The following is a 25,053-nucleotide window of genomic DNA, read 5'->3' as shown; positions in this document are numbered from 1 at the left end:
TGGTATTGACGAAGTTTGATCTTATTCAAAGTTTAAGTTAAAAAACAATAATTATCTAAACTAAAATTAAGTTAGCTGAAATATGTTTAAAATATATAAAGCAGTTACTACAAAAAGTCTAAAAGAAGGAAATTAACATACATATATTAAACCTAAATAAGTATGTTAAAAGTATATTTATTATATCAAATTACCTTAAAACTTAAGATAAAAATAATTCCACAAGGTAGAGTACAAACTATAAGTGAATAAGTTGTTCTTTTTCAAATCATACAATTTGTTATCGCCTAACTTTAAATCTACTTAATTCTTAGATAAGAATGAATGAGCCAATGAGCATGAGTGCATATAAAGTTCTATTTGAAGGTCAGATGCTATAAACTATAAATTTTTGTCATTCAGATTCTAATAGTGAATTTTAAAAAATACTTACATTTATCTTTAACTTTTAAGTTTTGTAAATGTCAATATTTACTTTTTTGAGATATCTTGGTTGAATGTTTTTTTTTTTACATTATTTTGATTATTTCAATATTTGATTTGTAAATACAAGTTTAACTATTTGCTTAAGTAAAACAAAACAAATCTTTTTAATATAGATGCTTACTGTTTATGAATAATAATATGTTCTTTACACGTTTACTTAAAATATTGTTTATTTTTGTAACAATTCTCTTATGTTTTGTTTGAAGACACTTAGTACAACAAAAAAAGTTTTATAATATATTGATATAAAAAAAATTAAACGACAAACTTAACATAAAAGTACTTTTAAACACAGAGCATTTTGGCTCAAAAGCTGGTACTCAAGCAGTACATTACAGTATTTGGTGTTCAACATCAGAAACTTATATCAAAGCGTACATTAAAAAAAAATCGAAAACAGTTTTAACTTGTAACGGTAACCCATTATCTGTGTGGTTACCTATTAACAAAACGGAAAAAAAAATTACAACAAAAAATATGAGTAAAGCATTAAGCTTATAAGAGTTAATTTTGAACAATTCTGCTAGAAGTAGGAGTTCCATCTAAACCAAAGCCCACTTCAATTGTAATGAACACTAGAGCAGGGTCGATTTGAATCTGAAAAACATAAAACTAAATTTTTTTTATAATAATTTCGCATAAAACAAAACGTTTCTTTTTATTTTGGAATGTTTTAAATAAAGATTTTTTTTTAATTGTTCATCGAAAAAGGTCTTTTTACTCTTCAACTTTTTGTTTCTATTAAAATAATAAATACACTAAAGTTTTTTTTATAGTACGCATACCTAGTTTATACATGTTAAAATTGTTAACAGTAAACTTAAAATCTGTCAAACACATAAATTGTTACTTCTAGATTAGAAAAAAAACTTACTAAAATTCTGCTGTTCAAAATTCTGACGCCGTCAACAAAGTCTTGGTATTGTAAAGCCAAGTACATTCCAAAAGTAACATCGTATCCGTAGCTTTTCTCCACTTTATTCTTACCTTTTAAAGATTTCAAATTAAAAAAATGTGTTTTATTTTCAAACTACTACAATATTTTCTTTTTTATATTTCCAGCTTAAAACTAAGCTAGCTACTAAGTACTAAGTTTTTTTTATATATGCTAATGTACAATAAAGTTTAAAACAGCTGTTTAAAAAAAATATTGTCTTGGCTTTGGTTTCTCTGGGAGTTAGTTCTTGGTATCAAAACTTATAGCTAATAGTTTAATAAAAAATAAATAGAGAACTTAAAATTCTAATTAACCTGATCACAAACTCTTTGTACATCATCATTCGCTCTTGCTATCTCATCATAACCTACAGGTAGTTTTATGGGAACAAACTTTTCTTTGAACCCTTTGAACTCCGCCTCCTTTCCCAACAAAGGTTGGAAAACGAAAATTGTTGTGAATTTTTCCTCGTCAATTTGGATCTGTTATTTTTACATTTAATAAAACAATCTTATTTCTTCAAAGCAATAAAATAAAATAAAAATGATACACATACTAATTTGTACATAAAATAATTGTTATTGATTTGAAAAATTAATGTGAAAACATTTCAAAGTCGTATGTTTTCAAACCTTGATTTCGAAGTTCACCCCGGCAACAACTTGACTTCTATACTCGATTGCTTTGTAAATTTTCAAATCTCCGTATCTCAGTTCCACGTACCTTCTCACCTAATTTACGTTAATTTTAATTTTACATTTCAGAACAACTTCAATTTTGTTACAAATTGTATGAAACAAGTATTAGTTTATTTTATGTCACATGAACGTTTTAAATAAAAACTTATAAAAAACCTCGTTTGCAATATTTTGAACGCTGTCAGTGGCAGGCATAACTTCGCTCCAACCACCAGTTTTTATATTGCTAATTTTTTCATCCATTGTTCAATTAAATAATAACTACAAATAGGAGTTTGTATTTTATAATGTTTGGCTACTATGCTTTAACATTTTTTTGCTGCTTTAAATTTTTCAAGTAATTTTTTTGTATATTAAGTTTTAATTTAATACTTTATAGATCAAACCTCATTAAAAACATAATTTAAAAACTTAAAGCTCCTTTAGTATAGTACTTTACATTCAATCCAATGAATAAGAAGTTACCGAAAACAAATGTTAGCTAATAACCTTAAGTATAAATTTATAGTTTAAGGTCATGAATCATACTTCCTTCAAAGAAGTAATTACGTAAATAGTTGTTACTTAACTAACAAGGAAGTTCCTTAAGTAACAAGGAAGTTCCTTAAGTAACAACTATTTACGTAATTAATCTTTAAAGGTGAATTTTTAAAAAAGGTAGTTGTTTTTGGTTACTAATAGTATATTATTTAACATATTCAAATTATGCAGATAAAAAATCCAAGGATTAGTTTAAAAATAGTAATATTTCAAGCTTAATAACTTATCCTACTTTCGCTAAGATTTAATTTTCTGATTTTGTATTCATATGAATTTATAAAACAAATTAGAAATGTATTCATATGTAATAACGTCCCGAATTATAAATTTGTAAACTGTATGTTTTAGACCTTGTTTTTGCACAATTAGTTTAAGTTTTACAAAATAGTTAAGCACAATATAAATTCAATGCTGATTAAAGCTATTTTAATACAAAAAAAACTTCCAAATAGTAACTTAAAGAAAATTTCTTCAAAAAGTACATGTAAATGTTTTTTTTATTAAAAAAAGTCTAAAGTTATAACTTTTAACATTTTTCGTCTAAAAATTTCGATAAATAGTTAATACCTACTAACAATATCTGCGAGTTAAACATACATTAGTTATTTAAGCTTTCTTAGTACTTGGTTTTAAACTAAGAACTTATTTTTTACATTATCAAAGTTTTAGCAAATAATTATTTTTCTACGTAACTATATTTTCTTAACTAAATAACTAATTTTTTTTTTGATTTGTTTTACCTAATGAGATTTTTTAGCGTAACACTGTTCTGAAAAAAGTAAAAATAAAAATTTATGTACAAGTAAATTACATTGAAATTCTTTTTTAAGTAAAATATTTATAACCATTAGTACAATTACTCAATTTGCTAACATTGTTTATTGAACGATAAAAAAAAGCTCTCAAAAAGTTTGGTCTAAGAAACCTTTCGGTTATCGAGTCGTACACATAATTTTTTTTATCATTTAAGTATTTAAATCTTTAGTAATAAGACAATCACTTAAACGAAATAAAAAATGAAAGAAAATAAAGCTAAACGAAAATTCACTGAATTTTGTGTTTAATAATGTACTATGAATCTTGTTTAGTAACATAAGAACTAAAATATATATATATAACTTCAAATTAGCCTTTAAAAAACGATAAACAATACTAATAACAAACGTGTGAATACTTGAATTATAGATTACAACCTCTTTAAAGAAAGTAAAATGTAATACGCTGAAATAATTTTACAAAAATTCTTTTAAAGTATTTTGTGTTAAAAAGGTAATTTTTATTTTACTTAATAATTCAACTTGAATAGTAAAAATAATTTTACATTAGAACAGTTAAATAAACTATCGTAAAAAAAATTAAAGAATGCTTTTGCACAAAGTATTAACAAGCAAGTATAAGCGTCTTTAATCTAGTATATAGCGTTATCAAGTTTCAAGTTTTTTTTGTTTATAAATCAAGGTGTTCTTCCAAAAAAAAAATATTCACAAGACCTTTTAGTTAAGCTTTTCGGCAAAAAACACGTTGAACCCTTTTCTTGACTTTTTAGCGCAGCGCCATGGTAAGTCCGCTTTTGTTGAAAGTTGAAATCATTAAAAGCTTGGAATAAAAACTTTTGAACCTTTAAATAAAGACAGTGGTTAAAAATTTTTAGAAAAACGACTTGAAAACAAAAAGATTAGTACGAGCCAACGGAAGAAAGCTGTAGAAGGTAGAAATAAATGGTCTGGAAAATACGGTCTGGAAAATACGAACCTAATCAACCTAAAGATGAAGAAAAGGGACAACAACAATGTTTATTTTTATAATTTTTTTGTTTACAGATGTATTTTTTTTATTTTATAATATTTTATTCTACCAAGTAGTTTTAAAATGTATAAAGTTAAGGGGTTTTTTAAACGCTTATAAACTTTCCGTACCCCCTAACATAAGTACCGCACGCCGCCACTGGTTGCCTGTAAACAAGCAGCTTTTATCATTTTAAATAAGTTTTGTTACGTCACCTTGAAAAAAACATTTCTAAGCTATCGCAACGGCCCAATTAAATATAAGAATTTAGAATGCAGTCAAGATATAACTATAAACTGTTTTATTATTATTCGATTGTTCTTAGAATTTTAGATGATTCTTAATATATATTCTATATATATTATATATATTCTTTCTTTTACGAAACTGGAGCAACTTTTGTTCTCGTACCGGCTTTCACGGCAGAGCTTGTAAATGAGAGGTAGGTAGTGTTAACGGTCAGTCCGGTGCCAGAGCCCAGACCGTCAACGACCCGCTACCAAACAGCGACTCCAAACTACAAGATCTTCGTTGTAAACCGTTGCTTTTTTTGTGAACAAATTTCCCTTCATTATGTTCAAGTTTAAACTTCAAAAAACATGCAGGTACACATTGGATAAGTTTAAGTTTTTTTACTTTTCAAAAAAATCGTTTTGTTCAAATAAAGTAGTCTAGTCATTAAAAGTAAAGCTTTAGAGAGTTTTTATAAGGAATCTAGTACGTTTATTTTTATTAACTTTAAAACAATGTAATAAAAAATTCCATAAACTTTAATTTACAATTATTTGACATAGTTTTCTTTGTCTAGGTCCGTATCTTTTTACAAGATTTAAAAAAGTTTTTTATTTTTTTAAACTAACTAACAAAGTAGCTTTATTAAAAACATAAGTTTAAAACGACGGTTATTTTTGTAATTTTAAGTTAATTTTGATCGTAAGATAATCAAAATTAAAGTTGTTATTAAATTTAAACTGCCAAGTTGTAGATAAACTAACAACCAAAACCTATACATTTAAAAAAAAAAGTATACAAAAAAGCAGAAATTTTGCTATAAATTTAAAAATGTTTTAATAAATCCGCCAAAATTTGATAAAATAACACTAATGTTGTTTGTTACAAAAATTTAGAAAGCTAACACTACAAACATCTACTTTATGATTTATATATCTCTTACCTTTTTAAAAACTTAAAAATTTTAAAAAAACTACATACTATAAAACTTTTTTATATTAACAAAAAGTATTCCAAAGTTTTGATCATTAATAAAACATGCTAATGTTTTTGCTTGATACATTTTTAAACGACGAACAGAAGCTGTTCGTTTTTTTTTTTTTTTTTTGGCAAATCAATAACATGCAAACAATTAATAGTGCAAAAATTAAGCTACAAAATTTACTAGAAATTTTGTTATAAGTATTCTAAGTTGATGGAGAAAATGTGAATTGTTAGTTTAGGTTTAGGTCAATTGTTGTTACTACGTGGTTAAAAGATAAAAGTATTCACATAAAAATGTATTTACTTATTTTTGACAAGAAAAGATTTCGAAAGTATAGAGTTAATTATAAATTTAAGGTCTTACTTTATTTTACTTTTCAAAAGCACACTATAAGAAATTTACAGAAACTAGTTGCTATTTTCAATTAAACTTCGAATATTTTAAGTCATGTGATACTGAAGTTTTTCAGTTGTGTGTTCGTAAAAACAAAAATTTATTAGTGACCAAGTCACTAGAGTTAAATAATACAACTTCTACATTTAAATATTTTTTTTAAGAAATCTAATGCTGCCAAGCAAACAGGGTTGCTTACGGGTAATAAAAGAACATTTAAATATAGAAAGAGTATCGTGTTAGTTAAATCAATGATCATTTAATTCTAAAGCAGATTAAATAAAAAATTTAATTTACACGAGCTAAAACAAACTTGTAAATTGTTTGTCAAATACTACAAACAAAAACTAAACTTAAACAATGTGTGATAACAAGTAAGAACAATTAAGTTCAAATGAAAAATAACTTATTTTTTTTAAATAGTCATTAGATACTTGGAAATTAACACAGCAGAAACCCTACGTTTTACCACTTTTTAGTGCATCGTAAATGTTGCTAAATGTTACCGTAACTAACTCAGCAAACTGTCGTTCAAATAAAGATATTTACTATATATTTTTTTTTACTACAGTCTTAAACATGTGCTGTCTTATCGAACATACCTGATGGTAAGTTTTATTTTAAGTTTTGTTTTCAATCCATAAAATAAGAGACGCTATTGCGGTACAGTTCTACTGTAATAAAGATACATAAAATAAATCATTAAATATCAAACTGAGTATCCTTCCAAGTATCTAATGACTATTTAAAAAAAATAAGTTATTTTTCATTTGAACTTAATTGTTCTTACTTGTTATCACACATTGTTTTCAGTATAACAGTCTTCAGAGGAGTTTTTTAATAAATGGACTCCTGACCTCAGAGTAAAGTTAAAACATAAGTAAAAAAATAGTTTCAAGTGTTAAACGGCTGCTTTTGAAAATATTAATAAAAAACTAATGTATTAGTAAATCAACAAAACTAAATTATATGTTTGGTAATTTAAATTTTAGAAATTTTTTTTGTAATTTATTTAACTATACGGAAAACTAATAATTCGACAACCAATGCAGCTAAAAGTATAACTTCTGGAACTTTTATGAAATGTGGTTTAGTAGTTGCACAAAACTTTAAATTTTTACATGTTCAAATACGGTTTCAAACATATTTGAGGAATAAGTTTCTCTTTAGTTTACATTTTTATGGCATCCTTAGGGCAAAATCAAAAGTGTTTAAATCTATTCCGATGTATTTAAATACCTAAAGGTTAAATAGTCTGGTCAGTAAAAACACAAGTGCATAGTTTTGGAAACAAAACTTTGTTTGTTGAAAAAATCTTTACGCGTTCTAGCTACCTTTTTTTAAATCAGACTATTAAGTTTAACGTTTCGAATAAGAAGATAAGTTTATTTAAGCTAAGATTTTTCAGAAAGTGATTTTCGTTTTATTTTCAATAGTATAATAATAGTATTAATTTAATAAATACTAATTATTTTAAAACTAAAAGTGTTTATACAAACTAGAAATATTTTGCTTTTAAATATAAAAATCATTAACTTTGTGATCTTTTTTTTATTAATTTTATTTTTTAGAATTCGTTTAAACTATAATGAACACTTTGATCACATACCAAAGCTAGTGAAATATATTTATACATGTTTACTGCATTAAAATAGAATAATGGTAGTTTTTTCAAAAATAACTTTGTAAGAATAATATTCAAAAATATTTTTTATACCAAAATAGCTATATTTTTGTGTGCAGAATTTATTGTGTGTAGTTTGCAAATAACTTGAACTTTTCTGATAAGAATGACAGAAACCTTACAACAACAAGTTGTGACTCAACCAACTTTGCAATCAACTGTTACAACAAATAAATATGAAAAACTCTTAAAACTAATCAAACGCATGAGTGTAAGTACTTAATTAATTTATTTGTAGTCGAAATTTTTTAACAGTTTATTTCTACAGATTGCAGTTGTTGTTGTTTCGTTCGTTTGCTTTTCATGCGGCATCGCGAATTCCCTTATGTATTTTTCAGTATGGCATGCTGTGTGGTGTCCTCTACTGGTTAAATTTTGTTTTAAACATTTTTAGTCTAACTGTTATTTTCAGATAAGTTGAAGTTTTCGTTTTTTCACAACTGAGTTGTAAACTAAAAACTGTTCAGCTACTTTAAAAAATTACAATTTTAGCAGTAAAAAAAGTATCTTATACATATTGGCATTTGCATTTTAAAACTTTTAAATCACTAATATTCTTTTACGGTCATTTAACTAATAAGTTTCAATTTAAAGTTGCACTTAAAAGTAAAAAATAATATTTATTTTTTAGATTTCTGTTGTTGGAATACTTGGCATTCTAGACTCAAAGTCTGTATCAGTAAGTAAGCTTTTACAAAAATTACTAATAAAGCATAGATTTGTAATACTAATTGTCTTAGATATTTATTAACTGTTAAGGTTTGTCATTCACCAAAATTTTTTGTTTATCTTCTTTTTATTGACGTATAATGTTACAATGTTTTCTGTAATACGTTGAATTTACAAAAAAAATGGTTAGTCATTAAAACACAAAGCTCTTAAAAATATTTAAGTTGTTTTAAGCGGTAAATTAAAAGCTTTTACAGACACTTACTAATGCATTTTTTTGAGAAAAAATTAACTAATTAGGTTATAGAGCATATTACTTCGAAACTTTGAAATTCTTACTAAGTGTTAAGTATATAAATAAAAGTAAAGTATTTATACTGCATTTTCAAGCGAACTAAAAAATGCTTAGAGGCTATGGAATTGCCGTAAATTTGTATTAAGTAAAAGTAATTTTTATTATTACTAAACTTTAAACTAAATTTAAGTATATGTTTAAACACTTGGTTGTTCATAAATAAATAAAAATTAGAAAGCAAAGTATATTTTAAAACTTCTATTGCTTTAATTTTAAAGCTCATGCTGTTGTATATTATATAAATACTTTTTTTAAACGTTGTGTGAGCTAGAAATTTTCATAGGATGGAATTTATGTTATTTGTACCATGGTCGGAACATTATTATCGCTTATACTTCTTGGGATTGAAACGGCATTTGTCGTAGTGAGTTTTACTTGTAGCTAAATTAACATTACAGTCAAAAACTAACTGAAAACTTAAAAGTTTTTGAATTAAAAAAATCATCAGTTTCTACTGGCTCACAGTTTTTTGATTAATAAGTAACCAGCTTTTTTTATGAAGAAGATTACATTACAACCTAATTCGATTTTTTTTTCTAGTTACCCAGCGTTGATAGGTGGCATGAGGCCAGCTACGGGCTGGGAATTTTCATAGTGATGTGCGCTTGCGTGTTGGCCGTTTCGCTCATCACCTTGACCGTGCTTGGGTTGATGCGCGGTGGCTGCTGTGGATATAGTAAAGTAAGTTTGCAAATAATAGATAATAATACTTTTGTGGCAAACGTTTTTATTTATTATTTTGTTTCATAACGAGGCTGGTTAATTTAAGAAGTTGAAAAAGTTGAAAAAAACAGTAACGTGAGATATTCAAACCTTCAAGTCTTAACAACATTTTTGTATATACTTTTACAACCCGTCAAAAATTTTGCAGGAGAATAATGCTACTCAACAAGCTGTATACGTGCAATCAAGCAACGTTCAGCCAGGTTCGTAACTCTTTATATATTAAACCTTTATGATTTTTTAACTTAATGTAATGAAGTTTCATCAAGGATTTCAAAAAATAAGTAGTGTAACTTGAATTGTTGACTGGAAGTTTTATCATGTTTGAAAAATTTGCTTGTACGTTACTATGAATTAATGATTAAATCCTTTTTAAAATTATTTAGAATTATTATCGTAAAATATTTCAAAACAATAACCAACAATCAAAACCCAATGTTACTAATTACTTAATTACACTTGAACAAAATATAATTATCACAAAATTTCGTCTTTTTGGTACTCATTCAACATCTTTCTACGGAAATAATAAGCAGAAAAAACATAGAACTTAAATTTGTCGAGTCTTGCCAGGGTTTTTCTAAAACGAAATTAAATTTTAAAATAATGGCGACCTCGGAATTTAAGAGTTAATATCAGCCGTAAAAAACAAGTAATTTAAAGATTAAAATTAAAAATAAGTTAAGAAGCACAGAAAAAACCATTAAGCCGTTTATTCAAACCAAATTTTTAGGTACGGATGTTAATTTAAACACAAAACCTCAAACCTGATAGAAAAATCAAAGTTCAAAACTTTTATATAAGAAGCCATTTAAACCACTATTGACAACTTTTAAAACAAGTTGATAGTAAAAATACTTTATCTAACGAACTTTAGACTACAAAGATCTTTTATACATAAAAAAAAGACTTGTTTTATGCTTTATAAAAGCGTTAGTTTGCAAAATAACTCTTATTTCAAAATTATTGTTAACTTTATTTCTACACTGCTGTTACCTTAGAAAAGGCGTGACTGGTCTAGTAAAGAACTATAACAACTTATTTATTATGCTTACTTGTAAGCTTTGTCTGTAACTTATACCTATTTAAACGTTTTTTTTTTTTTGCTTTGTTAAAAAAACACTAACTGTATACTTTCAAGTATATGCACTTTGTTTACTTATATTGATATCTATTAAAATATTTTAGTGAAAAATTTTCAGCAAACTTGGTCGTTCCTCAAAACCAACGACTTGTAGTTCAACCAAATATTGGAAACCAGCCTGTTGTTGTTCAAATGGTTCCTAGCGGTAGTGTAATGGTTACTAACGGAAATGTGGTGGTTCCTGGTTCAAATGTGCTGGTTCCAGATGCTAATGTTAATGCTGCTTATCAACCAGAGAAAGTTGATGCCCCTCCACAATATGAAAAATAAAAATAATTGAACAAAGAAATTAAGCATTAATTGTCAAAACAAAACGAAGCTGTAAAAAGAGTTGACTGTTTTAACGAAAACAAGAAAACAATTTAATACTCCTAGTTTTAAATATACTATATCAAAACTAGTTTGAATATTGTGAAAATTTCAAAACTATTCTTTTTATAAAAAATAACTTTCTCACCAATTAAGCTCTTAAATCTTGTAAAATTTTAATAGTGTTTTATTTAAGTACGTTTAAAAATATGCAGTGCAATAGAAGTGTTATGCAAAATTGTGGAATCTCAAATATTTTTTTTGAATTGAAAGTAGTTAACGAATGTAATTGTACTGGATTAAAATTAGAATTTTCTCAACTTTCCTTAATTAAGCATTAAAGTTGTATTCGCCAGTTTTTGTAATATCAAACTTTCATAAAATCTAGTTTTACAAATGCTTGTTTGATTAAAAACAAAAAGCACTTAATTTACAAAACGACCAACATAAATTATTTTCAATATTATATTTTTTTTTTGGTTTGCAAAAATAGTAACCTTTTTTTTTTGCTTTATTAATCATTGTAAAAGCTCAGTTTTATGCCATTGGAGAGATAAATATATTAAAAACTTCTATATAGTTAGTTATTTTAATGTTTCTAAATGCTCTTTCTAGAAAAATACTTAAAATAAACCTCAGTTGTTACGTTTTAGCTTTTTAAAAACAACTTTACACTCGGATTTTTTGTCAAAGTACGGTAATAAACCTATAAAATTATAGAACTTTTTTTATCAAGAACATAAGTACTTTATTATGCTTTTACTAGTTTGTGGTAATACAAAAGAGTTAGTTTAGGGTTATAAAACTATTTTGGTCCTTCTAATATGTTATTTAGCAAGTTTATGCAACTTGACTATTTACTTGGTAGAAAACAGAACATAAATCTTAACATCAACAAAATATAGAACGGTGTTTTGCTCATAATAGACTGTGATTTCCAAAATCAATATTGGCAATAATAGATTTCAGAAAAAGTGCTTAATGTATTTACTAGTTTTAAAAGTTTATTTTTTATTTAGCTTGTTTAACTTTAACATTGTAACCACAAAATTTCAGGTCAGATAGGCGAGTCAGGATAATACAGGCTTAAGTAACTGAAATAAAATAGACTGCTTTTTTAAAACTCGGAGGTTTTAAAGCAGCAACGGTATCTAAATATTAATAAAATTTTGACCCTATTAATAGAAAGTTAATTCATTGCAAAAAAAAACCATTGACTTATAACTTTTGTACTGAGCTAACTAAAGATCTTGTTTAATTACTTTGAATACACTAATGCATTTAAATAAAAAACGAAATTACTATACAAAAGATAACCATTACCATTCAGAAATATGTTTTTAAGTTTCATAATTACATTAAATAAATACAACTGTTAAGTGATTATTTATTAACAAAAAGGTAATTTAGTTTTTACTAACGTGAGTTTTTTACTGACGAATTTACACAAGAAACAATTAAGGCATCAAATAATTTTCTTAAAAACTGTAATTGACATACCACAAAATAAAAAGCAAATTGTTTTTTAATTTTATCTAAAACACACTACTTATTGTTAAAACTTATTTATCTATTGTAAACCTATTGTATTGTTTATACAATTAACGAATGCAGATATGGATTTGAATGTATGTAACATGTTTCTAATTTTATATTCAAGTATCATGGAAATTACTGTTAATTTAAAAACATGCCTGTTTGATAAAAAACTGAAAAGTGGTTTATAAAAGGTAGCTGTTTTAAAAAGTACATACTAAGGTAGTTCATCAATACTGAAGCTAAAGTTATAATAACAAACTATAAAATAGTATTATAAATCATAAGGTAATTATAATATTACAAATTAGTTATAATAGAAGCTATAATTAATTAATTTAAATAAGAAGCTTATAAATTTTCCAAGTATTCTATTTTTTTATTATCCTAAAAAAACTTACTAAATTCACAAAAAAAAAGATGATGTCATTTTCGCTCTTAAATTAAGCTTTTAAACAAAATTCAGGTGTATTCAAAGTAAAGGTTAAGAACAAAATTTTGAAAGATTTAATATAAAAAACAATAGTTATTGTAAATAATCAAAATTAATTTACATACCTAAAAAATTGAGAATTATGTTTTATAGTTTTTGCTTGAATATTAAACTTGGTTCACTTTAGCTTCTCTTCTTTTATATTTACACTTAAAAAAACATAAAAAAATAGATTACTTATTTTTTCGATGAATTAGAAAGTTTGATCTGCAGAGAATATAAATTTATGAAATAACTTTTTGTGATTTCCAAGCAAAAATATGCGTAAACAGCATGAACTGAAAAAAAATACGTCACGCGTTAAGTTTTGCTGTTCATAACAGCACATAATTGAGCTTTACTCATAGGCAGTAAAAGTTTTGAATAATTATTTGGTTTAGTAAAAATTAATTGAAAAAGAAAGTTTGTATACTGTTTAAGATGTGTTTTTTTTTTTTTTGTTTTCAAATAACAATTTTTCGTTTAAATAAGTTAAGAGCTTAAATTGAAATAGTATTATTAAAAACCACATAATAACTTTATTTTAAATCTTATAACTTTGAAAAAAAAAAAGCTTCATATAGTAACACAACTAGAAATAAGGAAGACTGTTCATGAAAAACAAAAATTTTTAAATAACTTAAGTACTTTTACATAAACCTAAACATTTTTCATTTGTAAGTGCTTTACTATTGATTTTTTTAGGTAAATATTCTTAGGTCAAGCTTTTGTTTAAACGATATATGGTTTATTAAACGAAAATTAAGACGCTCAAAAAATTTGGTCTTAAGACCTAGTGCACGAAGAACCTTTTGGTTATCGATAAGATAATAACTATTAATTCTTTTAAAATTCCTTTAGATAAACTTATGTATAATTTTAGACAGATAGGAAAACAATTACTTTTTAATAATTCGAAGAAAACTCTTTTATCTTTTTCTACAATACACAAAAGTATTAGTTAAACTGTATAACGTTTTAATAATCAAAGCATTGTATAAATAAACTTACTACTAATGCTCTTTGTTAGTTCTAATTTAAAATATCTATCTATTTTAATTTTACTTTTATCATTAAGTTTTGTTAGTATCACTTATAAAGGTCAGTCAATAATTATGTTTTTGGTTAACACTTTCTGTAGCATAGTAAAGTCCATTTGGAAGTATAAATCCTGTTTGATGAACATGTGCTATAAAGTTGTTAAAAAAATAAGTTATTAAAGCAAATAATTATTATTTCTAATAAATGCGTACGTATTTAAATTTTATCTTGTTTGTTTACTTTTTTGTTTGTAGAGAATACATATCAAAAAAGAACCGGTTAAAGAATTAATTTAAAATAGATTTATAATTGCGATTATATATCAGTTTTTTTATGAAGCAGATCACCAAATAAAAATAACTAATAATTAAAATTTCCTTTATTAGTTAAGCTACATACTTTTAGCAACAAAAATTTGTGCATAATATAAAACATTGTAACTTTTCTTAACACTATTATCGTATTTGACTTTGTAAAAACTTTTTAAATTTATACTAAATAAATTATTCAACAGTCTGTATATCATAAAACTCTCAAACATTTGTAAAATTACAAGTTCAGTCTTATTTTTTTTCAAATAATCGTTAACTTCTTACTTTTAGACAACTTGAACAAATTACTCTTATAAAACAACAATTTTTAAATATCAAAATGGCCGACTGCATCTTATGGTCGATTGGTTTTTCGGGGTTGGTGAGTTTAGGGTTTTCAGCTTGGCCGCTCACCAACGGCTCGTGGGTCGCCGTGGAAGGGACCAACTCGACTTTTGGACTTTTTACAAGTTGCACTCCAAAATGCACAAAATTTGAAAGTAAGAAATTGTGATTTGAAAGTAAGAAAGTTTAAAAGCATGGTAGTATAGTGAGTACATCCTTGATGCAAATAAATTAAAGTGTTGTTGCAGATATCAGATATTACGAAAGCAATGATTTAGTTTAACGATTGCAATCTACTAAAGTGTTCACTTAATTACTATTTAAAGTTTTTATTAAAAAGTTTTAAGTTAAAGAGATTTTATTTTGTTAACATCGATTCGTTTAACTTTGTTTCATAAAAAAGTTTTCGAATTTTTAAAAATGTTAACGGCTGTGTTCGTATGTTTAGTAGCAAATAACTAATTTAAAGTCAACCAAATCTTTTACTTTACCTTGACCGATATTCTTTACCTTGACCAATATTTTTACATTTAAAATGCTTTTCCAGCATCAGACCCGGAAATCATTGCTTCAAGGGTTCTTCTGGTCTCCGCGATCATTGTTGGATTTTTTGCATGGGCAGTTACATATAGCGCTAAAAAAATCCCCAGTAAGAAAAAAGCATTAATTTTCACTGCTCTATATGTACTGGCAGGTTTGTTTTATCCAAGCAAAGTATTTTTCTATTACTTTTTTTCATATTACATGAGTTTCAATGGAAATTTGTTGGTATATTTTTATGAATATGATTTTTTTTGTTAGAGAACACCAATAATAACGATTCTTTTTCATATGCGATCTAGATGTATTGTTTACATTTTACGATATGAAACTTCACCTGTTCTTCAAATAAGCGGGTTGGGCTTGTGGACGTCCCACACTAGATCACGGCAATCTGGTTTACATGTGGAGCTTCATTGCTTACTGGTGCAGTGCCGGAATTCTGTTCATCATCAACATTGCCTGCTTCTCTTACCTTCGCTTGATATGGTACAGAACATTCATTTAACGAAACTCGCCTTGTTAGGCTTGGATACTTTTTTGTTGCAATTATGAATGAAGGTGTTAAATATGTATACAAGCTAATCTTAGTTCTAATCAAATGTTTAAAAACCTCATTTAATTTTTTGTCCTTTTTTAGTCATTGACCGTTTTTTATTCGATGCATTTTTGCTCCATTTCTGTATAACTTTTGTCAATATTTAAAAAACTTTGTTTAAATTTAAATACTTTAAATATATACATACAAAGGATGAAAATATTTTTTTTGTTATATATTCAATGCCTATTTTACTTTATCAAGTTCCAACTTATTAAACTTGTAACCTTAATTGTGTCTATTTAGTAGCTGATTTCCCAGCTTATGAAAAAAAGTAAGTATTTGTTAAAATAAACTTCTAAACGCAAAAGTTTATTTGCTGTTTTTAACAACTTTTTTTAAGAGCTTAAATATTTTAAGACTAAGTGTTTAGTTATCAAACAAGCACAGGAAAACGTCGAAAACTTATGAAAAAATAGTGTAAAGCGTTTTGTTAAGTTTCCAACGTAAATAATATAGGTTTTTCAAAAACTTGAAGAATCATATTTTCAAGTATGTTTATGGTTCTAAAACAACCATTAGTTCTGAAAAAAACTTGCTAAATAAATATAATTTTTAAGCAAACTAATAAAGAATTTATTTTGAAAATAATTAACTAATTCAATCTTTTTTCACGGAATTTAGACAAAATATGAAATTATTTCTTAATTAAAAAAAGTGGAGAAATTAATAAAGCAACACATTTCCTTAAAAAAATTTTTCTCTAATTTTTATTGTAATTGTTTAGTAGAAAAATTAATTAAATTTTATTAGTTTACTATATGGGCAACTTAAATAAGTTTGTTTGTAACGATTGTTTTTTGAATTAAAAAATAATCATCTATTTAGAAAATTAGTTGACTAGAATATAATACTTAAACTTAGCTTAAATTAGTATCGATGTAACATTTATTAAAACTGCTCGTTTTTTATTAATAAGTAATTGTGAAAAATTGATTGAAAACAAATTGTATTCAATAAGAATCTATATGTCTAGTTTTAATTCTTAAACTGCTAGGTTAGCTTAAGTATTTCAACGCTAGTTTTTATTGCTGTAAAAAAGGGCTTATGTGGAAGCTGCCAATATAGTAAAAACTATTAATAGCTTTTATTTAACAAACAAACAATTTTTTAATAACTTCAGACTAGTATTTTTAGGACCGTAAATAAAGTTATTTTTTAAGTATAACATGGTTTACAATAGGTATTAATAATGTGTTTTATTCTTTGATACTTGTAACACTTATAAAAGTATATCTAAGAAAATTTAGTAATCAAGTTGGTACAATCTTAAATTTAGATTATGATAAAAATTTAATTTTAAAATCTTATTAAACTTAGTAATACTCTAAATATAGTTTGCAAAGTGTTTATTAAAAAACTGCTTAGTTTTATATGTACACAAAATTAGTTTTTAACTTATGTTTTAAGACTAAATTACATACACAATATACTTTATCGAGGTTAGTACGGTTTATTTTAATTTGTGAATTAGTATGCATACGAAGAGTATAAAATATCTTTAAACTTTTGAAAGTACAAAAATACGCAGTTTTAATGCTGTTTGTTTTTAATTTTTTGGATAAAACGATAAATCGTTAAGTTATTTAAAATCAAAAAATTAGCAACATCTATAACATCAAAGCAATCAAAAACTATAATTTAGCTGCTTATACATAACTTTTAGATGTCATAAAGACTAAAAAGTTTTATTTTGTTTGAATTTATTTAAATTGAAGTTTACAAATAGTATTGTAAAATAAATTTTAACTTTTTGTTGAAAATAAAAACCATGTAGATATCAATCAATAATTGCATCAATAACTTGGGATACAAACGTAGGGGTTGAAGTATCTTCTGTTTTCGCAGAAGTATTTTTAGTACTTTCCTCCTGTTCATAAGCTTCATTTACTTGAGAGGTCGAAGTCTTTGCAATAGTTTTGATTACTGTTACGCTAGAGCTTGAAATTTTAACATTTTCACTCTTGGCCACAACATTATCGCTTTGAGCTGCTACATTATCGTTTGTAACCACAACTTTGTCATTTTGAGCAACAGCGTTAACATTAGGATACAGAATATTAGATTTAGGAGCCACGACATTAGTGCTAGGGACCACAATATTAGAACTTGGAACCATTACATTAGAATTTGGAACCATTTGAACAAAAACAGGCTGGTTGTTAGGGACTTTGCTCTTGATATAAAACTGTTGGTTTTGGGGTACAACTAAGTTTCCTGAAAATATTTCTTTTGAGTATTAAAATAATTAGCAGTAAAAGTAATAAAAATTATATATATACTTTTAAATACATATAGTCAGTCTTCCGTTAACAAAGCACAAAGTGTTTAAGTTAAGTAAAATTACAGCAAACGTTTATTACAAAGTATAAAAAATTAACTTTTACTACAACATGTAAGTTGTAAAAGCTCTTTATTAGATCTTTTTTTTACTTTGCTAAGTTGATAGCAATGTATATAAAACGTTATCAATTTTATTTCGAAGATAGTGTTATTTCGAGAACTAGTGCTTTTAGAAAATATAAAACAAGTTTTTTTTGTGAACAAACGAATTCTTTATAGCCCAAAATTTGTTAAGTATAGCATTTTTTATCGTAAGTTATTTTAAAATTCGTCAATAGTGGTTTGAATGGTTTCTTACATAAAAAATTGGAATTTTGGTTTTATTATCAGATTTAAGGTTTTTGTGTTTAAATTCACATTCATATCTGAAAATTCGGTTCGCTATAATGCCGTTATGGCTATTTGGGAATTTTTTTTTTATTTTTTGATTTGTGTAGTTACGTTCTTTGTACAACTGCCATTATTATTTGAAAGCTTGAGTTTCGAATATTTACAAAACTCTTAAAAGACTGGACTAATAAATAGTTATGTTAATTTTTTTTTACTTTTTTCCATAGAAGACTGTGGAGTTACAAAAGTATAAACAAAAAAAACGAGTTTTTGTGATAATTGCATTTTGTTCTTGTGTGATTTAGTAAATTTAAATTTTTAGTTATTAATTTTCACAATAAGCACAAGCAATTAATTGGGTAGGTCTTTTTATGGATAGTATTTTATGGGCACTATTTTATGACTAGAATTGCTGCAATCAATTATGCCCATAATTTGATGTGAGTTCATTAAAATTATGGGTAGTATTTAGATGTTGCTGCAACTAAGTTGGTGCAATTAAATGAAAAATAAAATACTGTCAAGGCCTTATATAAATATTATGGATAAGTTTTTTTTTTATTAACAAACAAATAAAAAATAACTTGAATACACATAAACCAATGGTTTGATTTTTTTTTACATTTATTTAAATTATGTTTTGTAAACTAACAGAAGTAGTGGCTAGACGTATTGAGGATTTTAGTTAAATTTTTTATGTAGTATTTATTAAAGAAAAAAAAATTGAATACACTTAAACTAATTGTTTGATTTAAAAATATGTTTATGTAATTTATATTTTTTTACTTATTGAAGTGTTGCCTTGGTATATTATAAATGATTTCAATATTTTTTTATTTAAGATTTTATAAACAAAATAAAAAATTAAAGTAGAACACATATACACCAATTGTTTGCATTATAGTTGTGTATATGTAATTTATATTTAGTAAACTTATAGAAGTAGTGATTTGGCCTTATGTGTACTATTTTATGGGCAGTATTTTATGTGTAGAATTGCTTCAATCAATTATGCCCATAATTTGATGTGATTTCATTTAAATTATGGGTAGTATTTAGATGTTGCTGCAATAAAATTGCTGCAACTAAATAAAAAATAAAATATTGTCTAGGCCTTATATAAATATTGTGGATAGTTTTAAATTTATAAACCAACATATAAAAAATATCTTGAATACACATAGACCAATAGATATTTTTAATAGATTTTTTTTGTAGATTTATTAAAACTTTATTTTGTAAACTAACAAAAGTATTAACTAGAACAAATTATGGGAGTAATTGATTGAAGCAATTCTAAACATAAAATAGTGCCCATAAAATAGTACACATAAGGCCAAACCACTACTTCTATAAGTTTACTAGGTATAAATTACATATATACAACTATAAATCAAACAATTGGTGTATGTGTGTTCAATTTTAGTTTTTTTATTTTATTTAAAAATCTTAAATAAAAAAAATATCCAAAATATTTATAATGTGCCAAGCCATTACTTTTGTTAGTATAAAAAATATAAATTACATAAACAATACTTAAATAAACAATCAAACAATTGGTTTAAATGTATTCAAGTTTTTTTTTTTTTAATATTACATAATAAAACTATCCATAACCTTTCAACAAGTCTAGCCACTAATTCTCTTAGTTTACAAAGTATAATTAAATAAAATTTCAAATAAATTAAACTATTGGTTTACTGGTATTCAAGTTATTTTTTATTTGTTTGTTTAAAAATTTAAAAATAAAAAACTATCCACAATATTTATATAAAGCATAGACAGTAATTTATTTTTTATTTAATTGCAGCAACATCTAAATACTACCCATAACTTTCATGACATCACATCAAATTATGGGCATAATTGATTGCAGCAATTCTACACATAAAATAGTGTTAAATACTACCCATAAAAAGTCCTACCGAATACTACCCATAATTTTCATGACATCACATCAAATTATGGGCATAATTGATTGCAGCAATTCTACACATAAAATAGTGCCCATAAAGTACTACCCATAAAAAGTCCTACTGCAATTAATATATAACTTTGCTATATTATTTATAAAAAGACTTAATGATACTATAACGTTTAACTTATTTAAAATGCATACAGCTTAATGCAAATCAGTTTAAAAATACAAACAAAGATAAGTTGTTTAAACATGGTTAATTTTAAATCAATAATTCCAAATACAGATTTTTAAACATTACTAAATAGTTAAAGAAGTAAGAAAAAACAATAGCTTTAATATAACAATTTAAAAAAACGTAACACAAACCTGGTTGAACGCTGCTTGATTGCACATATACAATATTTTTAGTTTTTTTCTGCAAAAAGAATTACGTTTATTTTAAGTTCTTATTAAAAAAGCTTATTAAAATTTATAAGCTAGATTAGCGATTCTTAACCTTAGGTAAATTTTCTGTATTACTGGCTATGTAAATTTATGTTTCTTAGTTGTCTTTTCAGTTTTTAAGTTAGTACCAAACTATTTTTGAAATTAAGTTAACTCAATAAAATTAATGATCTTTTGTATTCAATAAGCTTAAAGTTAATTTTTTTTTTTTTTTAATCTAAACACTTTTAGTATATTTTAAGTAAATTTGATAACAATCTTTAATAGGGGTAAAACATGAAAAAAAAGTTAAGAACCGCTGGGCTTGAATGTTATGAGTAATAACGTACTGATTTTTAACCAAACAGCAGTGCTTAATTTAATCATCCTCGTTATAAAACAAAATAACAAACAAAAACTTTTGCTCAAACAAGACAATTTAATATTTATAAACTCACTTTACAATTACTACAGCTGCAGCGCATGAATCCAAGTACAGTCAAAGTGATGAGCAAAATAGTCAGCACGCAAGCGCATATAATTATGAAAATTCCCAACTCGTAGCTAGCCTTAATCCTCCTTCTAAATCTAGGTACCTAGAAAGAAATTTAAACTAAAAACAGGTGTTCTCGGAAACTAAAACTAGTTAGTTTTGAATCACAAAACTGTAAGATTATAGAAATTGATGACTTTTTATATCCAAAGCTTTTAATTGTTTTTTCAACTATAAACACTTTTTGCTTGTAGAATTAATCAAAAGTAAAACTCACTGTTACGAACCACGACTCGAGAGCGATAAGAGCAATCGAAAATATAGTTCCGACCATGGCAAAACCAACAAAAACCCCATTCTGTTGAAATTTTATTCAGATAACTTTAAAAAAAAAAATTTAAATACACAAGCATAACCTTTTAATTTAGACCTAATCTAGTTTGAAAAATTGTTGTGGTTGTAAAAGTTACTTTGCGTTTTTTTAAGAACAACCAAGTGTTTAGAAAAGATAACTAAACTTTATTTAAGGGGTCAGTATACCTAAAACTAAGACTATATTTGTACTTAAACAATTTTACGGTAGTTCTACAGCCTTTTTTCATTTTTGCTTTCGAAAGAAATGTACTGAAAAAGTTTATAAATACTTTACCTTATTTACATAACATAACATTAAAACTAATAGTTTTAAAAATAAAATTTAATTAGTCGCTATGCTCAGTTTGTTTAATACTGTTTTTTTCTAAAAGTTTTTATTATAAATCTTACTTAAAAAATGCATAGTTAAAGCAAGCTTTAAAACTTTAATATTTATGGTCAAATCAATTTAAACAATTTTAAGAGATTTGTGTTTTTAATGGTAAACCGCTTTTTTCGGTAACTTCAAAGAAGTTTAGGAAATATTTCCACAAACGTCAATAGTAAAAATTAATAATTAAAAAACTTTGTTGAACCACAAATTATAACAATTTAAAATAAAAAGCAATTATTGTTATAGGTTCAAGTGTCGTGTTTTTATAAGTAGTTATTGTGTAAGATAAACTCACATAAACATTTGATTTTGAATTTGACTTTATCAATACTCCAAGTATTCCAGCAACGAAGGGCTAAAAATAAAATATTCTTATAACAAAAAATCAAACTTAAGATGGAAACTTAATTTACTGATTACTTAAGGTAAAAACTTTAATAGCTGATAAATATACAGTACTTTGTTACTGGACTTAAATTAACTTTTTTATAAAAAGGGCTAAACAGGTTTCAATTTGAAACTCATGAAAAGAAACCTTTAACTTATCTCAAAATTAAAGTTGGGTTGAAAATTTTCAAAACAACATTCCTAACCAATACTGGACTCCAGACTCCATGCCATATTGAAAACCATATGAGTGAATTGGCGATGCCGCACAAAAAGCTAATAACAGAAATAACAATAACTGCAATCTGTAGAAAAAAATTGTTTAGAAACTACACATCACGCATGTGAAATTTAAGTGCTTACGCTTAAACGTTGGATTGTTTTTAACAGCTTCTCATCTTTATTTGCTTTTATAGCTGATACACTTTGCAAAGTCGGTTGAATCACAACTTGTTGTTGTAACGTTTCTGTCATTTTTTATTAGAAAAGTTCTATCTCTTCGTTTATTATACAAACAATTTATATTGAAATATGTTTTTGGTAAAGACCAAAAAAAATCAGTGTTTCATAAACTGTTTAGTGTCTAAACATTAGACTTTTCAAAATAATTTGCAGTAAACTTTCATAAATAAATATAATTTACTAACTGCAGTATGTGAATAAAGTAATTAAAGCAATTAAAAAACTATTTTTTTAAAAAAAATATTTAATTTTTAACAAAAAAAATCTTACATAATTGTTGATTTATATAAATAAAAATGAAATGGTTCTTGCTTAAAAAATATTTGCAATTAAACTATATTTAAGTTTATTAATTTTTCTTTAACAAGTACTCAATCACTATCTGAAAAACCTCAACTAAACAAAAATACATTTAATACTTTCAAGCTGAAACTTTGCAATCAGTAGTCAGATTTAGCACGTTTTAACATTAATTTTGTTTCCGAAACTATAGACTTGTGCTTTTACTGACCATATAACCTTTAAGTATTTAAATAAAACTTTTAAACAATTTAGACATTTTTGATTTTGCCCTAGGGATGCCATAAAAATGTAAACTAAAGAGAAATTCATTCCTCAAGTATTTTTAAAACCATATTTGAATATGTAAAAATTTATAGTTTATAAATTGAACACCTTATAGTTTTATCTGCCTTTGGTGTCAAGGTGTTAGTGTTGTCAAGGTTCTAAACCTTATACAAGAAGCTTTTTTTTAATTAAAAAAAAGGATAATTATTTTTGATGAACTATTACATTGAATGTTTACGATATCTGAAAAAACATTTAATTTTCAGAATTATAAAAAAATTGGTATACACAGTTGTGCAATGAAAACAACTTTAAAATGGGCAGTTAACTGGCAAGCAAAAAATGAGCACACTTTAAAAATTTTACTTTAAAAAGTTTTGTCTTAAATCTGCTAAATTAGTTGTTTAAGCCAAAAATCGTCACAAGCTAAAATTATTTTTACAAGGCGGAACGCAGTTTATCGATCTTTTATTAAGCGTTTGATATATAAAAAACTGTATATTCGAAAGGTCATATAGATGGCTAATGAAAATGATAACTTAAAACGAGTTGTCAAAAACTTGATACATAAACTGCTATGAATTTTTAGTAGCTATTTTAAACTGTGTGATCTTATGACAAAAATCTAATGAGCAACAACTTTTACAATAAAAACTATACTTTACTCCTTATCGACTGTAGAAGAAAATAGCTTTAATATTTTCTCTATCATCAGGAAATATTTGTATAATAATTAATTTATAAGCAATATTTATTTATTTGCAGCTAAAAAATATCTAAACAAAGTGCATAACATTTCAATACTGAAGTTTTGGTCGACGTCGTTTACTTACTTTTAATTTTAATACATTCTAACTTATAATATTTTGTTGCAAATTTTTGTCTTATAACGTAGTTGTATTTTTTCATTAATAACCATTCAAAGGTTTACAAAAACACGTTAGGACCCTATTTTAGTATTTAATTTTTTTTTCGTGTACTTTTTTGGGGTAACATTAGCTTAGTTGAGAAATTTATTATAAGTAAAGAAGTTTTGCTTTTTAATTCATGCAGTTTAATAATTAATGCATTTTTTGTATAGAAGTATGATAAAAATATGAACTTTATTTATTTATCATCAATTTAAAATTATAAGTTTTAACAAAATAGATAATCAGCTTTTAATAGTTCTTTGTTATGAACTTTAAGAAGACAATATAAAATTAAGGCATAAGATAGTTTTCATGTTGTACTTCTTAAATATCTTTTATTAAAAATAAAATATTATTGTTTTGTAATGTTATTTTGAGTTTTTTAAAAGTTATATGAAATAGTTTTCTAAAATTTAAACAACAGCTTACAGTTACATTATCATTTTTTTAAATTAAATACTTATAACATAAAATTAATGACTTTTGTAGCTTTGTTTTATGCACTGTTCATCGTTAGTAATAACTTTTTTTAATTAAAAAAACGCTTCAATTTGTAATTTAAACTTATATGAAAAAAATTTGTTAAAATGTTTTTTATAATGAGCTTTTAAAGACTTGTTATTAATACAAACGAACAGAATAAAATATAGTTGATTTAATGTTTTTTTTTTGAGTATGTTTAGTAT

At 25.2% G+C, this 25,053-nt stretch overlaps 3 protein-coding genes across 4 annotated transcripts; 1 reads left to right on the top strand and 2 right to left on the bottom strand.

Annotated features, from left to right (window-relative positions):
• Positions 1–709: 709 nt before the first annotated feature.
• LOC145840760 (cystatin-A-like) lies at positions 710–2,434 on the bottom strand. Its single transcript, XM_082948087.1, has 5 exons — positions 2,278–2,434; positions 2,056–2,154; positions 1,738–1,905; positions 1,361–1,473; positions 710–1,083 (listed from the first exon to the last, which is right to left on the bottom strand). Exons 1-4 carry the CDS (start codon positions 2,362–2,364, stop codon positions 1,375–1,377), a joined length of 453 nt encoding a protein of 150 aa, XP_082804213.1. The 5' UTR covers positions 2,365–2,434; the 3' UTR covers positions 710–1,083; positions 1,361–1,374.
• Positions 2,435–7,816: 5,382 nt separating this feature from the next.
• Positions 7,817–11,429, top strand: LOC145840905 (uncharacterized). Of its 2 annotated transcripts, none has more exons than XM_082948255.1 (7): positions 7,817–7,950; positions 8,008–8,106; positions 8,371–8,418; positions 9,047–9,127; positions 9,304–9,444; positions 9,635–9,689; positions 10,689–11,429. In XM_082948255.1, the coding sequence occupies exons 1-7, from the start codon at positions 7,846–7,848 to the stop codon at positions 10,898–10,900; spliced, it is 741 nt and encodes a 246-aa protein (XP_082804381.1). In that variant the 5' UTR covers positions 7,817–7,845; the 3' UTR covers positions 10,901–11,429. The 2 variants fall into 2 exon arrangements, with proteins under 2 accessions (XP_082804381.1, XP_082804382.1); XM_082948256.1 differs by having other exon boundaries at positions 10,675–10,808.
• A 5,797-nt stretch (positions 11,430–17,226) lies between these two features.
• LOC145840752 (uncharacterized) lies at positions 17,227–23,068 on the bottom strand. The gene is made up of 7 exons (XM_082948080.1): positions 22,791–23,068; positions 22,634–22,732; positions 22,336–22,395; positions 21,570–21,650; positions 21,258–21,395; positions 20,743–20,791; positions 17,227–17,999 (listed from the first exon to the last, which is right to left on the bottom strand). Exons 1-7 carry the CDS (start codon positions 22,899–22,901, stop codon positions 17,563–17,565), a joined length of 975 nt encoding a protein of 324 aa, XP_082804206.1. The 5' UTR covers positions 22,902–23,068; the 3' UTR covers positions 17,227–17,562.
• Positions 23,069–25,053: the final 1,985 nt, after the last annotated feature.

This window comes from Thalia democratica, chromosome 7, assembly GCF_965202585.1.
Source record: "Thalia democratica chromosome 7, ktThaDemo2.hap1.1, whole genome shotgun sequence".
NCBI lineage: Eukaryota > Metazoa > Chordata > Thaliacea > Salpida > Salpidae > Thalia > Thalia democratica.
The sequence above is the reverse complement of the archived record's forward strand: the minus strand, read 5'-3'. Positions and strand labels throughout refer to the sequence as shown.

Excerpts from the sequence above, each read along its gene's own strand:
- LOC145840760 (XM_082948087.1), bottom strand. The coding sequence starts at position 2,364 with ATGGATGAAAAAATTAGCAATATAAAAACTGGTGGTTGGAGCGAAGTT. Across the intron at positions 2,155-2,277 it reads TTCAAAATATTGCAAACGAG|GTGAGAAGGTACGTGGAACT; the intron begins GTTTTTTATAAG and ends AACGTAAATTAG. Across the intron at positions 1,474-1,737 it reads TACAAAGAGTTTGTGATCAG|GTAAGAATAAAGTGGAGAAA; the intron begins GTTAATTAGAAT and ends AATCTTTAAAAG.
- LOC145840905 (XM_082948255.1), top strand. The coding sequence starts at position 7,846 with ATGACAGAAACCTTACAACAACAAGTTGTGACTCAACCAACTTTGCAA. Across the intron at positions 9,445-9,634 it reads GCTGCTGTGGATATAGTAAA|GAGAATAATGCTACTCAACA; the intron begins GTAAGTTTGCAA and ends AAAATTTTGCAG. Across the intron at positions 9,690-10,688 it reads ATCAAGCAACGTTCAGCCAG|CAAACTTGGTCGTTCCTCAA; the intron begins GTTCGTAACTCT and ends AAAAATTTTCAG.
- LOC145840752 (XM_082948080.1), bottom strand. The coding sequence starts at position 22,901 with ATGACAGAAACGTTACAACAACAAGTTGTGATTCAACCGACTTTGCAA. Across the intron at positions 21,651-22,335 it reads ATTCAAAATCAAATGTTTAT|AATGGGGTTTTTGTTGGTTT; the intron begins GTGAGTTTATCT and ends AAATTTCAACAG. Across the intron at positions 21,396-21,569 it reads TCGAGTCGTGGTTCGTAACA|GTACCTAGATTTAGAAGGAG; the intron begins GTGAGTTTTACT and ends ATTTCTTTCTAG.